Source organism: Leucoraja erinacea, chromosome 3 (genome assembly GCF_028641065.1).
Source record: "Leucoraja erinacea ecotype New England chromosome 3, Leri_hhj_1, whole genome shotgun sequence".
In the NCBI taxonomy this organism is placed as follows: Eukaryota; Metazoa; Chordata; class Chondrichthyes; order Rajiformes; family Rajidae; genus Leucoraja; species Leucoraja erinaceus.
In genome coordinates this window covers 78,168,498-78,182,672 of record NC_073379.1, presented here as the reverse complement: position 1 = coordinate 78,182,672, position 14,175 = coordinate 78,168,498, and the positions used below count along the sequence as shown (strand labels likewise).

The 14,175-nt window shown below is 45.1% G+C and overlaps 1 protein-coding gene across 2 annotated transcripts in view; it reads left to right on the top strand.

Annotated features, from left to right (window-relative positions):
* The first annotated feature begins 3,446 nt into the window (after positions 1-3,446).
* psat1 (phosphoserine aminotransferase 1) overlaps positions 3,447-14,175 on the top strand; it is a 28,518-nt gene continuing 17,789 nt past the window's right edge. Inside the window, exon 1 of one of the 2 annotated variants that reach the window (XM_055633025.1) lies at positions 3,447-3,641. In XM_055633025.1, the coding sequence (XP_055489000.1) occupies positions 3,579-3,641 (63 nt within the window). In that variant the 5' untranslated portion in view covers positions 3,447-3,578. Of the gene's footprint in view, positions 3,642-4,296; positions 4,315-14,175 lie in introns of those variants that run through there. The other variant, XM_055633026.1, reaches the window with a different exon arrangement.

Genomic DNA, 14,175 nt, shown 5'->3' with positions numbered 1-14,175 from the left:
TTCCCATTGGTGTATCTGACCAAGTGTCTTCTGACCAAATGTCTCTACCATTTCTTCTTGTGGCTCGTTCAATGTTTGCATCACCCTCTGTGTGGAACAAGTTGCCTGTCAGGTCATGAATAGGGACTTGGAGATTTCTTTTAGCTTTTAGAGATACAGCGCAAAAACAGGTCCTTCGGCCCACTGTGTCAAGTCAAGTCAAGTTTATTCGTCACATACACATACGAGATGTGCAGTGAAATGAAAAGTGGCAATACTCGTGGACTTTGTGCAAAAAACAACCAAACTACAAACAGAATGGAACAGAATCACATATTATTTTACATATTAAATATTGTGGGCGGAAGGAAAAAGGGAATAAAAAAAAGTAATTACAAAAAAATAGTAGAATGGTTCAGTAAAGTTAGTCCCTGGTGAGATAGGAGTTTACAGTCCTAATGGCCTCTGGGAAGAAACTCCTTCTCAACCTCTCCGTTCTCACAGCATGGCAACAGAGGCGTTTGCCTGACCGTAACAGCTGGAACAGTCCGTTGCAGGGGTGGAAGGGGTCTCCCATGATCTTATTGGCTCTGGAGTTGCACCTCCTGATGTATAGTTCCTGCAGAGGGGTGAGTGAAGTTCCCATAGTGCGTTCGGCTGAACGCACTACTCTCTGCAGAGCCTTCTTGTCCTGGGCAGAGCAATTCCCAAACCAGATTGTGATATTTCCGGATAAGATGTTTTCCACAGCCGCTGAGTAGAAGCATTGGAGGATCCTCGGAGACACTCTGAATTTCCTCAATTGCCTGAGGTGGTAAAGGCGCTGCCTTGCCTTACTCACGAGTGTTGCAACGTGTGATATATCCATGTCATATCCTCAGAGATGTGGACTCCCAGGTATTTAAAACAGCTCACCCTATCCACAGTATCCCCATTTATCTTCAATGGTGTGTACGTCCTCGGATGATGTGCCCTCCTAAAGTCCACGATCAGCTCCTTTGTTTTTTTGATGTTCAAGAGGAGGCTGTTGTCCTGACACCAGAGTGCCAGATCAGCCACCTCCTCCCGGTAGGCCTTCTCATCATTGTCTGAGATCAGGCCCAACACCACAGTGTCATCAGAAAACTTGATTATCGAGTTGGAGCTCAACCTAGCCACACAGTCATGTGTGTACAGGGAGTACAATAGGGGGCTGAGTACGCATCTCTGGGGGGATCCTGTGCTCAGGGTGAGGGACTTCGATGTATTCCCTCCCATCTTGACTACCTGGGGCCTGGCGGTGAGAAAGTCCAGGATCCAGGCACACAGGGGGGTGTTGAGCCCTAATTCCAGTAGCTTCTCAGCAAGTCTGGTGGGGCCTACTGTGTTGAAGGCTGAACTGAAGTCTATGAACAGCATCCTCACATAGCCCACCTTCTGGCTGTCAAGATGAGAGAGAGCGGTGTGCAAAACCTGGGAGACCGCATCGTCCGTGGATCTGTTCGGACAGTATGCGAATTGTAACGGGTCCATATTGCGAGGGAGGAAGGCGCAGATGTGTTTCTTCACCAGCCTCTCAAAGCATTTCATGACTACCGAGGTGAGGGCCACCAGACGGTAGTCATTCAGACAGGCTGGGGAGGCATACTATCCAACGCACACTGGGGAAAATGTACACATACACCAAGCCAATTAACCTACACACCTGTATGTCTTTTGGAGTGTGGGAGGAAACCGAAGATCTCGGAGAAAACCCACGCGGTCTAGGGGAGAACGTACAAACTCCGTACAGACAACACCCACAGTCGTGATCGAACCCGGGTCTTTGGCGCTGCAAGTGCTGTAAAGCAGCAACTCTACCGCTGCACTACCTAATGACCAGAAATAATTGTGCATGCACAGGAGGAGATGCTATACAGCTGAATCTATGGCCATTACCCATTACTAATGGCTCTCTGGGTTGACAAGAATGGAACCAGATGAACATGGTCTCATCCATCCACTTGAACAATTGTGCAAAAGAGGATGGTGAAAGCATATAGGGAAGTAAAAAATAATAGGTTTCCTACACCATGCATTTGTCTGAATTAAACTCCATCTCAGCCCATTGGCTCCATTGTTCAATGTCTCAATGTAATCTTGGATAAAATTCGACACCTATTTTAGTGTCATCTGCATACTTAATAACCATGCCATCTACAAAGACATCCAAATCATTATTTAAAATAAAGAATAATGGTGGACCCGGCAACGATCCTTCTGGCACACTATTCGTTACACGCCTCCAGTCTGAAAAAAACTGGGGCAGGCGAGCCGACTAGCGCAGGCGACCTGAGAACTGCAGGTCCTTTGGCCCACCGTGTCTGCGCCAACCTGCAATCACCCCGTACACGAGCACCATCCGACACACTAGGGACAATTCACAATTTACCGAAGCACTTAACCTACAAACCTGCAAGTCTATGGAGTGTGGGGCAGGCGAGCTGACTTGGGCGCTACAGCCAGTCCTGGGGCATGCAGGCGACCTGGGCACTACAGCCAGACCTGGGGCAAGCGAGCTGACCTGGGGTAAGTGAGCTGACCTGGGCACTACAGCCAGTCCCGGGGCAGGCAAGCCGACCTGGGAACTGCAGCTAGTCCCAGGCTGCTAGATTCTAGGAGCTGGCGGCCTCCAACTGGAATCGACCTCGAGGGCTCCGGTTGCAGAGCCTGTGGACTTACCAGCTGACTGACTTTGGAAGTTGTGGTGGTGGATCTGCTGCAACATGTTTCACAAAACATGGGGGAATTGTCCCCCACCTCTCAAAACATGGGGGGGGGACAGGTCCTACCCACCCCCCTCCAGGATTTCCACTCATGCGCTGATCATAAGATTGTAAGCGATAGGAGCAGAATTAGGCTATTCGGCCCATCAAGTCTACTCCACCATTCAATATTGTTTGATCTATACCTCCTAACCCCATTCTCCTGCCTTCCTCCCGTAACCTCTGACACCCGTACTAATCAAGCTGACTTCCCCCATTAGTTTGTTTTTTACTCAGGTTTCCAGCAGTTGGAGTCTCTGGTCTTTGTGTCTCTGCTTTTGAGGCAGTCATGTGCCTATTCTTAGGAATCCATAGGGAACATATATTCCACGCATGTATAAATAAATTCAGGGGAATGTAAATACTTTTTAACTGGAAAAAGATCTTCCATCTTAGTCGTAAGGTTACGAGTAGTAAATGTTGTCAATTTGTGAATAATCTGTGCAAAAGTATAATCTAAAAGGGTTGTTTATCACTTGAGACATTCAGCAGGGGCTGGATTTACTTTTTTGCAAGCAAACACAAAGGCTGGTGCAATCCATGTCATTCTTGCACAAAGCTGGTCCGATCACGCGGGATCCTGGGGCCACACAAGCCGCGCGCAGCCAATTGGATTACACGCCAGTTTGGGAAGAGCCAATTAAAAGGCGGATAAATCGGTCACCATGTGAAAGCACCCAATCAGAAGGCAGAGGAAGATGTGTTGCAGCTCCCGGGGAGAGTTCTTTTTTCATCGCGGCGAGTGAAAGCAAAGATTACAGAGCAGAGCTCTTTGAGTGAAAGGAAGCATTTGTTCACAGTCTCTACAAGGCCGCGATGGAAGACAGTGGGAAGCAAGTCATTAATTTTGCTGCTGGACCTTCCAAGCTCCCGCGAGCGGTGAGGTGCTTTATGTCTCCTTCTCTGTTAACCAAGCATGTTTGAAACAGATTTGGTATACAGTGCGCTGAGACGTGCGATAGAAAGCAGCGCTTGTAATGTTTGTGCGAGTGAATGGATGGAGATCGCGTTTGCTTTATTTTCCAAAAGCGCATTGAGAATGACACTTTAAAAAAATGCAGCCCCCCCCTCCCCCGGCCTTAACCATTCTGAACACTTTGGAACTATTCCAAGAGTTCTAGTTTCTTTATCCAGGAGTAAAGGTGCGATAGAGACTATAGAGTGGTTAATGCGTTGTTGCATTTTAGGTAATGCTGGGATCCGTATGCTGCCGAGTGCATTAAAATAAAGTTCAGGAAGAAGTTTGTGGCCTGTATTTTGCAAGGAGAATAATCATGAGACTACAAGTACTCGAAGTACAGTGGATGTAATCGCTACCTTTGAAACAATCCAAAGCAGTACAGTCAGTGGAAGTCGCGCCCGCACTTGTTGCTTGTTTTAGTCATTTCTGATGCAATTTATATAGAATCAGTTGTGAATTTCAACTTTTACCAATAATTCCCGTTGTTACGAAGAGTTGGACGTATTGTCTTGATTGTAATGTTATTATTGTTCAGCAGGTGAGGGGCAAAACTTAAAGGGGATAAGTGGAGCATGAGCAAAGTGGAGGATGGTAAGTGTCGGGAAGTTCTGCCAGTGGAGGCAGATATGATAGCGACGTTTAAGATGCATTCAGATAGGCACATGGATTTGCAGTGGATATGGATGAATAGAACTTATGGATCTTGTGTTGGCAGATAAGATTAATTTATTTTGGCATCATGTTCGGCATAGATATTGAGAGCCGAAGGGATTGTTCCTGTACTATACTATTCAATGTTCAATCCTCATCCAAATTGTTGATATGGATGGGACAAATAGTAATAGGCTAGCACCAAAACTTGAGGTGCACCACTAGTCTCAGGACTTGAATGCGAAAGCAATCTTCCATAACCACCTCAGCTTCCTTCCATGAAGCCAATTCTGTATCCATTTAGCTAGCTCTCCCTGGATCCCATGTAATCTAATCTCCCAGAGCAACTTACTGTGCAGAACTTTATAATAATAATAATAATCTTTATTTATATAGCACATTTTTAGTCAACTTGCATTGACCCCAAAGTGCTTCACATAATTACATTACATTTACACACAGGCAAAAGTGGGTGAAGTGTCTTGCCCCAAGGACACAACGACAGTATGCACTCCAAGCGGGATTCGAACCGGCTACCTTCTGGTCGCCAGCCGAACACTTAGCCCATTGCGCCATCTGTCATCAACGGCTTTGCTGAAGTACATGTCCACGTCCATCTGCCTTCATTCATCTCAGGATATATACTTGACTGTTGTGTCAAATGTCCTCAAGACATCTCCATTAACTGTCGCAAAAACCTTCATGTCTTTCTCTGCGGTAAAAACCGAGGGGAAATATTCATTGAGGACCTTACCCATCTTCTGTGGCTCCACATTTAGATGACCACTTTGGTTTCTGAGAGCTCCTATTCTCTCTCTTGTTACCCTTTTTCCTTTAATAAATTTATAACATCTCTTTGGATTCTCCTTAATCTTATCTGCCAGACCTATTGTTGCCCATGCCCTATTGTTGTCCTCCTGATTTCCTACTTGAGGATGCTTCTCAATCCCCAGAACACCAGGAATGCACATGATCGAGCTGCCTATACCTAAACCATGCCTTTTTTCTGACCCAAGCCTCAATTTCTATTAACATCCAAGATTCCTTACACTCCTACCTGGCTTGCCCTTCACTCTTAACAGGAACATGCACACATTGGACTCTCACTCTTTTAAAACCATCTCACTTTCAGGACATTCCTTTGTCTGCAACAGCCTACATTATTCCGAGTATAGATGTTGGGAGGTCATGTTGCAGTTGTATGAGATGTTAGTGAAGCAGCATTTAGAGTATTATGTTCAGTTCTGGACACCATGTTATAGAAAATATGTCAAGCTGGAATGGGTACAGAGAAGATTTACAAGGATATTGCCAGGGCTAGAGGGTTTGAGCTATAGGGAGAGGTTGATTAGGCTGGGACTCTATTCCTTGGACCACAGGAGGATGAGGGGGTGATCTTATTGAAGTCTATAGAACTGGTAGATGCACAGAGTCTCTAGCCCAGAATAGGTGAATCGAGGACCAGAGGGCATCGGTTTAAGGTGAATGGGATAAGATTTATTAGGAATCTCAGGGGTAACTTTTCACACAAGGTTGGTGGACGTATGGAAAAAGCTGCCAGAGGAGGTAGTTGAGGCAGGTACTAACTCAACATTTTAAAAACAGATAGACAGGTGCATGGTCAGACAGATTTGGAGAGATATGGACCAAAAGCAGGCAGGAGGGACTCGTGTAGCTGGGACATATTGGCCGGTATGGGCAAGTTGGGCCGAAGGGCCTGTTTCCACACTGCATCACTCTATGACTTATACCATGAAAGTTGACCTTGCTCCAATTTTGAACTTTGTGGACCATTCCTGTCCTTATTCATGGTTATTTTAAAGCTAATAGAACTGTGATTGCTAGTCCAGTCTCAGATACTGCCTTTGTGTTTTCTTTATCAGGCATAGAAAAGAGCTAACATTTAGGGAATTGGACAGGGCAAGTGCTGAAGTGTGGCGAATCTGTGGGATTCTTTGCCACAGAGGGCTGTGGAGGCCAAGTCAATGGATAGATTTAAGGCAGAGATTGACAGTTTCTTGATTAGTAAGGATGTCGGGGGTTATGGAGCGAAGGCAGGTGAATAGGGTTGTGAGGGAAAGATAGATAAAAAAAAAAAAAAAAAAAAAAACAAAAAAAAAACATAGAAATTAGGTGCAGGAGTAGGCCATTCGGCCCTTCGAGCCTGCACCGCCATTCAATATGATCATGGCTAATCATCCAACTCAGTATCCCGTACCTGCCTAGGGCAAAACAATAGCTGAACATGCTGCAGGAAAGGATGGTTCAGATCACCATACCAGACATGATTATAAAAAGTTAAACTCTTTAGCAAATTTGACATGTCAGGTAGACAAAATTAATGACACTGCATACACAGCATGGCCTCTCATAGGGAACTGTTTAAAAGTCTCCTTTTAAACACATGATGACTCAACAAAATTGCTTTCAACAATGGCCAAAAGCACTTTACCATGCATAAAGAACTGAATGAGATGGGAATGCAATGTAGCTTTACAATTGAGAATAAACCATTCCCAATATTGTCAGGGCATTTGTAGTTAGCTAGGCTTTAATTCCATCCCATGCAAAAACAAGATATTTTACCACAAGAAAATCTGGAAAGGCAGACCCTACAATGCCTCACCGTCGTAAAAAATCTGCCATGTAAAAAACATCTACAGAGAACCTCACTTCACTCTCAGCTTCATTTCAACATCAGTCCAATATGGAACACAACGATCATCAAATAATAATTAAAAGGGGAAGAATTTGCAACTGCTTACTGTTGCAGATCAGTCATGATTGAATGGCAGAGTAGACTTGAAGGACCAAATGGCCTAATTCTGCACCTTGAATTTATGAAAGATGTGACCTTGATTTTTTTTTTTAATGAACCAGCAGGAGGACAATTGAACTGAACATCACTACTCCTGTGAGGATTCTATGATCCTAGCTTTTTCCTTGATCAAAACACAGCTGCAGTGTGGTTGATAGTTAAGTTGGGTAGAGAGCAGTAGTAGTTTTGTAATTATCTCTTCAAGGTATTATAACTATAAATGTCTTTTTACAATACTGCATTTTACAATGACGAACAGTATCAACAACAAATGTAAGATAAGATAGCATATTGATGGTAAGTTTCTGAAAATGGCATCAGAATACACAAATACATTTTGTGTAACGGTTGTTGCCTGGTATCCACCAGTGACCTGGTTGGCACAGTAAGTACACATATTTCTTATTCCTTTCTATGTTTATGAATACCACATGGAGCAATAAAATTGCAAACACTGTTTCCACTTCATTCACCTGATCATTTAGTAGAATACTGCATCCATCTGAGTGGACACTGCAACGCGCATTTCACAAAAGTTCGCTGCGGTGGACACCAAAAGGTTTGGTGTCCCAGAAAATGAACGTTAAATTATTAGCAAGAACCAAGCATTTTCACCAATGCGATCTAAACGACACATTACCTAATGTATTTGAGCTGTCGATGGCCGATGATTCGTCGGATCGTTTGATTTGGGCTGATTTTTTTGTTAGTAAAATGTCTCTATAACCGTCGTTGCAGAGCTTCCCGAAGTTGACACAAAGGAATGAAGTTAGCGACTTGGTCCGTACGACAGGTAAACAAGGGACAATGTGTTGCCAAATTGAAGATTGGCTCAGTTTCTTAGTTTTGATGACCGATTTATGTCCACATTTAAAAAAAAATTGATTTTAAGAAGTCAGAAAATATATCGTAAATGATCGTTGCGTTTTTGACACCACGATGTTTTCGATATATTTATTTGGAAAATAAGAAAAAATAATTAACTCGCCCAAAGATCACTACTACCATAGGATACCTCGTTGGGTGTTTGAAAAGCATTAGAGTTAAAAGGCCGAAACACCCAGTGATGCAAGGGAACACTACTGATGATGTGTCGTGCCCAACTGTCCTGAAGGTTACCCAGGCCAAGATATACGTATCCCCCCACCGATGTTGAGCGTCTACCACTCTCAACAATCAACGAATGTCGTGAAATGCTCCCCACCTATTGGCACAAGGGACTTCTTAACATGTTGTCCTGTGTACTTGATTCTGATAATCTGGATTCGTCCAGGGACTGCTGTGAAAGGACAGCTGACAACATGGGGAAAGTCCACGTGACAGCTTGGAGAGACAGCTGGCAGGAGGGAACAGACCCCACTGGGGCCGTCATGGGCTAGCTACCCATGACAGCAGTCCCCAACGCTGTTTCAGCTAGTTGGAGACACCCGCTAAATGCTACTTAAAGTAAACTAAAGAAAATACCCCTAGAGCCTGCGAGAGCGGGGGCGCAAGATGGCTCACCGATTGATAACACTGTCACAGACCCAGGAACGGAAACGACTATGGACAAGGAGAGCATGGCACATTAGACATCCACAACAGCTGTGGGGCACAAACTTCAGGTGTGCATTTGTGGTTGAGAGAAAATAACATCAGTGAAGGGCTTGAAGATCCACCCAGGGAAGAAAAAGTGCTTGAGAGAGCAGAGACATGGGCCTCGCATTGACCAGTACTTCTTACGAAGCAACCGGTTAATCAGTCGAGTGAAGCACAGCGACGGGACTCAAACCAAAGTTCGCAGAGCATCAGCACCCATGTCACTGAAGAGGGGGATACAAGCACAGAAATGCTGGTGGAGGAGCCCACGCAACAACTACAAAGACCTCCATTGGAGGGAAAGATCAAAGGGCTCAAACCTGGAGTGAAATGGCCCAAAGCTGTTGAAAAGAAAGAGTGGGAGACGGTCAACAGTGACATTATACATATCTTGGAGCAACAAGCGGGCACAGCAGTGGAAAAGCTTGAAAGGATGGGCAACAAAATCTACAGCTACGGAGAAGGACGGTTTGGGGTGAGTAAAGGGAGAGGTGGAAAGAAATTACCAACACCAATCAAGTCCAGGAGGCAGCAGGAGATCGAGAGGCTAATCAAAGAGAGGAGACAGTTGAAAAAGCAATGGAAAAAAGCAACTGACGCAGAGAGAGAAGGTATCATGCTACTCCAAGAGGACATCAAGAGCCGATTGGCAACCTTGCGAAAAGCAGAGAACTTGAGGAAACTTCGCAAGAAGAAAGAACACACAAGAACACGGTTCTACAAAGACCCTTTCAAGTTCATCAAAGACCTCTTCGCAAAGGAAAAAAGTGGAACTTTGAAAACATCAAAACGGGAATTGGAGGAACACCTGGAAAAGGCCCACCAAGACACGAAAAGGCATGAGCAGTTAGTCATCCCACATGACATCCCGCCTATTCAACCACCTGAATTCAACCTGGACACCAGCCCTCTGAGATGGAAAGAGGTAGAGAACACTGACCGGCGAGCAAGAGCAGCATCAGCTCCGGGGCCAAACGGAGTACCATACAAGCTCTACAAGAACGCACCGGATGTGTTACGCTTTCTATGGAAGCTCATGAGGGTGGTGTGGAAGAAGCAAACAATACCTAAGGCGTGGCGAAGGGCCGGCGGCGTGCTAATACCTAAAGAAAAGGATGCGTCGGACATCAATTCCGGCCAATATGTCTCCTCAACGTCGAGGGAAAAATCTTTTTCAGCATTGTATCACAAAGGCTGTCCACCTATCTGGTAACAAACAAGTACATTGATACATCTGTATAGGAAGCAGGAATTCCAGGATTTTCGGACTGCTTGGAGCATAGAAGCATGATCTGGCACCAGATCCAAGCAGCTAAGAAGGACAAGAGAGAGCTACATGTGATCTTCCTCGATCTGGCCAATGCATTTGGTTCAGTTCCCCATGAACTCCTTTGGGAATCTTTTGCCTTTTTCCATGTACCAGAGCTCATCACCACACTGGTCAAGAGCTATTTCCAAGACCTACAGCTGTGCTTCACAACAGCTGACTTCAGTACAACATGGCAGTGCTTGGAAGTAGGCATCATGGCAGGCTGCACAGTCTCACCCTTGGCCTTTATAATGGCCATGGAAGTCATCATCAGGGCCTCAAAATGGGTGATGGGCGGTGAACGAACCAGGGCTGGGCTCCGTCTGCCACCCATCAGGGCATACATGGACGACATGACAGCACTAACCACTACTGCAGCATGCACCAAGCGGCTACTTGGAAAGCTGCAGGAGAACATCAAGTGGGACCGAATGAAAATCAAACCAAGTAAATCTCGAAGCATCTCCATAGTCAAGGGGGTGCTTAGAGACACAAGGTTCTGCATCGGTGACGACCCAATACCAACAGTGTCTGAGCAGCCAGTTAAAAGCCTGGGCAGATGGTGCAACGCAAGTCTCAAGGACAAAGAGTAGGTGCAACAACTAAGGCAAGAAATTGTCAACGGCCTGGAGAACATCAATTAGGTATTTTACAAAACCTACCTGAATCGTGGCTGAGCATCTGCCCTACCCCGTGTGCGCGATTTTGGCGCTGATTAGAGGGGGCGGGTTTGTACATCAATACCAACACTTAAAATGTGGATTGCAAGTATGTTGGACACCGCTCATCTTGAGGAAATGCGATTCCTCCTAATGGATAAATCAGACCAATTCATAACGAGTTGGTCTCCATTCGTCGTTTTTTTTGGAATCATATGGTGCAACACAATTGTAAAAAATAACTGTTTCAGGACTGGACGAGGGTTGGTCAAGATTATAAATAATGATCTCCTTTTCTTTTCACTATTTTCTTTCTCAACTTTCTTCATTTACTCGTTCTCTTTCTTCACACACTATATATTTCACATCTTTCTATCCTTTACTATCTAACTTCTTTTTCTTATTCTCATCTTTTTTCAATGTAACAAAAAAAAAAAAGTTGTACATAATTTAAAAAAAAAGAAAAAAAAAAGATGGGGCGGGTTTAAAACGTGATTTTTACTAGGCTGTTCCAATCGAAAATGTTCAGCCTAGTAAATCATTAATGGAAAATCGCTGAAAGACCCCGTCGCAAAAGGTATTATTAGTTTTTATGGCCTTGTATAATATTTATAGTAGTTTAAAAATCACTCTCTCAACTCGCAACCTCTCGCAGCCCCAGGGTTTTATAAAGCAAACAAGTAAAGGTATGTACCTTATTTTTACATTAAATGGGGCTTGTATATAACCCTGTTTATAAAGTTTTCTATAGCGAGTAGTTCATTTTGGGCTCTTTATATCCCGCAGTATTTTTCTGGGCATTTGAGGGCGCAAATCCAGCGCAATGTGAACGTTCTAAACCAGCGCGTTCACAGGAACCCACTAGAAAGCCGATTTAAATTGACTTTAATTTACAGCAATTGAACACTAAATTCCTTCCATTTGGCCTATAAATTGATGTAAATGAGATTTAAAAATCATGTTTTATTGTGAATTATTTGTGAATATTATTTGGGCACTTGGGCTATTTAAAAATGTTAATCATTTATTAAGAAATGGATAGATGTTTAGATCTAGTAATTGAAGTTTGAAATTAGCTACAATTGGGTAACTAATTAATTATATGCTTTAATTTCAGGGTAACTAACTAATTATATGCTTTAATTTCAGGTCATCCAAGTAAGATTATTTTATATTTGTTTCAGAATGCTTCAATCTACGATAACTGAAAATTTCATTCAGTTCTCTTAATTTTTAAGAAGGTTATGGGCTTTTGACTGTCCACGATCACAGCTTTTTTGTTATGTCCATAGAAAATCAATAGGGAACAAGATGCTAATTTCCGAGTATGAAAATGGCCATAACGTTTTTATTACTTGAGATATGAAAGTGAATTAGGTGTCAAATTAAACTTATTGTTATGCTTTATCTGATGGGATAAATTGCAGACTTGATTTGTTAAATCTCAAAATTTTGTAACATTGCTACATCAATCAGACCCTACTGCCTGGGAAACTGAAGCTCTGGCGCCTACGGTTTGGACTCCTTCCTCGGACAATGTGGCCACTGACCGTTTATGAAGCCCCAATAACAACTGTGGAGAAGATGGAGTGAACCATAACTTCATACGCGAAGAAATGGTTCGGGGTCCCACGATGTCTAACTAACATCGGCCTATATGGCAAAGGGGTCCTGGAACTACCTCTCACTAGTCTAACAGAGGAATACAAGTGTTTTAAAGTAAGACTCCCGATGACACTGAGAGACTCTAGAGACAAGACCATCAGTGCTGTTGCGCCGCCCCTAGTAACTGGCCGGAAGTGGACACCATCTGATGCAGTACAGCAAGCTTCATCAGCCCTGAGGCACAAAGACATTGTGGGGCAAGTCCAGCAGGGAAGAGGAGGCTTTGGCCTTACGACAAGTAAACCAACTTGGCGAAAGGCCACAACATCAGAGCGGAGGACATTGGTGGTCGAGGAGGTGCGGCAACAGGAGGAGGCCGCAAGAAGTGCAAAGGCGGTCTCTCTTGCCAAACAGGGGCAATGGATGCAGTGGGAAGGTGTGGAGCGGAGGAAGATCAGCTGGAAAGAACTATGGGAAATGGAAGCAAGCAAGATCAGCTTCATCATCAGAGCGACTTATGACGTGCTTCCAACACCAAAGAACCTCCATCAGTGGTACGGCGAGGATCTAACCTGTACCCTCTGCCCCACTCCAGCGACCCTCAAACACATCATGGTAGGCTGCAAGACCAGCCTCACGCAAGGGAGATGCACGTGGCGGCATAATCAGGTACTAAAAAGCCTGGCATCAGCCCTTGAGAACAGGCGGTGTGCGACCAACTACTTGCCTCGGAGAGCAAGCAACAACCTTTGTCCGAGAAGGACAGTAAACATCTAAACATCCTTCCACCAGATCAGAAGAAGGAAACCTATGCAGGGCCCGTGACTGGAGAATGCTGGCGGACATCGGCCGACAACTAATTTTTCCACCTGAAATTGCTTCCACCAACCTCAGGCCAGACTTGGTGTTCTGGTCCCCTTCACAGAAGACTGCTTACATCATAGAGCTCACAGTTCCATGGGAGAACTCTGTTGAGGAGGCCTATGAGCGTAAGAAGCTACACTACGCAGAGCTTGCAGCAGAGGCAACACGGCGTGGCTGGAACGCCAAAGTCTATCCAGTTGAAGTGGGATGCAGAGGATTTGTTGCGTCATCTACCATCAGACTGCTGAAGGAGCTTGGAATCCACGGTCAGGCTCTGCGGAAGACCATAAGGTCACTCTCAGAGGCGGCTGAAAGAAGCGGTCGGTGGATTTGGCTCAAGCGGAAAGACCCATGCTGGGCCCCAAGTACGTCAGGGTGAATCATTGGGACGGTTTGACACGGGACACGCGCTGAGGGCTGATCATCCTGCAGCGGGCCGCTCTTGTGGAGGGTGTATAGTGTTAAAAGGCCGAACGGGGGGGGGGGTGCAGCGGGCCGGGCTTGTGGAGGGTGTATAGTGTTTGGAAAAGGGCGGAATGGGGGACGCCCCAGTGATGCAAGGGTATACTAGATTTGTTGCGTCATCTACCATCAGACTGCTGAAGGAGCTTGTGTCCTGTGATCACCAGACTGTCCTGAATGCTGGGCCCCAAGTACCCAGGCCAAGGGATGATCATCCTACTTGTGGAGGGTGTAGTGTTAAAAGGCCGAAACGCCCAGTGATGCAAGGGTACACTACTGATGATGTGTCCTGTGCCCAACCCCTGAAGGTTACCCAGGCCCCCCCCCCCCCCCCCCCCCCCCCCCCCCCACCGATGTTGAGCGTCTACCATTCTCAACAATCAACGAATGTCGTGAAATGCTCCCCACCTATTGGCACAAGGGACTTCTTAACATCTTGTCCTGTGTATTTGATTCAGAGGTTTGGAGCTTCCGTGGTTTAACTTACAGACGTACCGACCCCGATA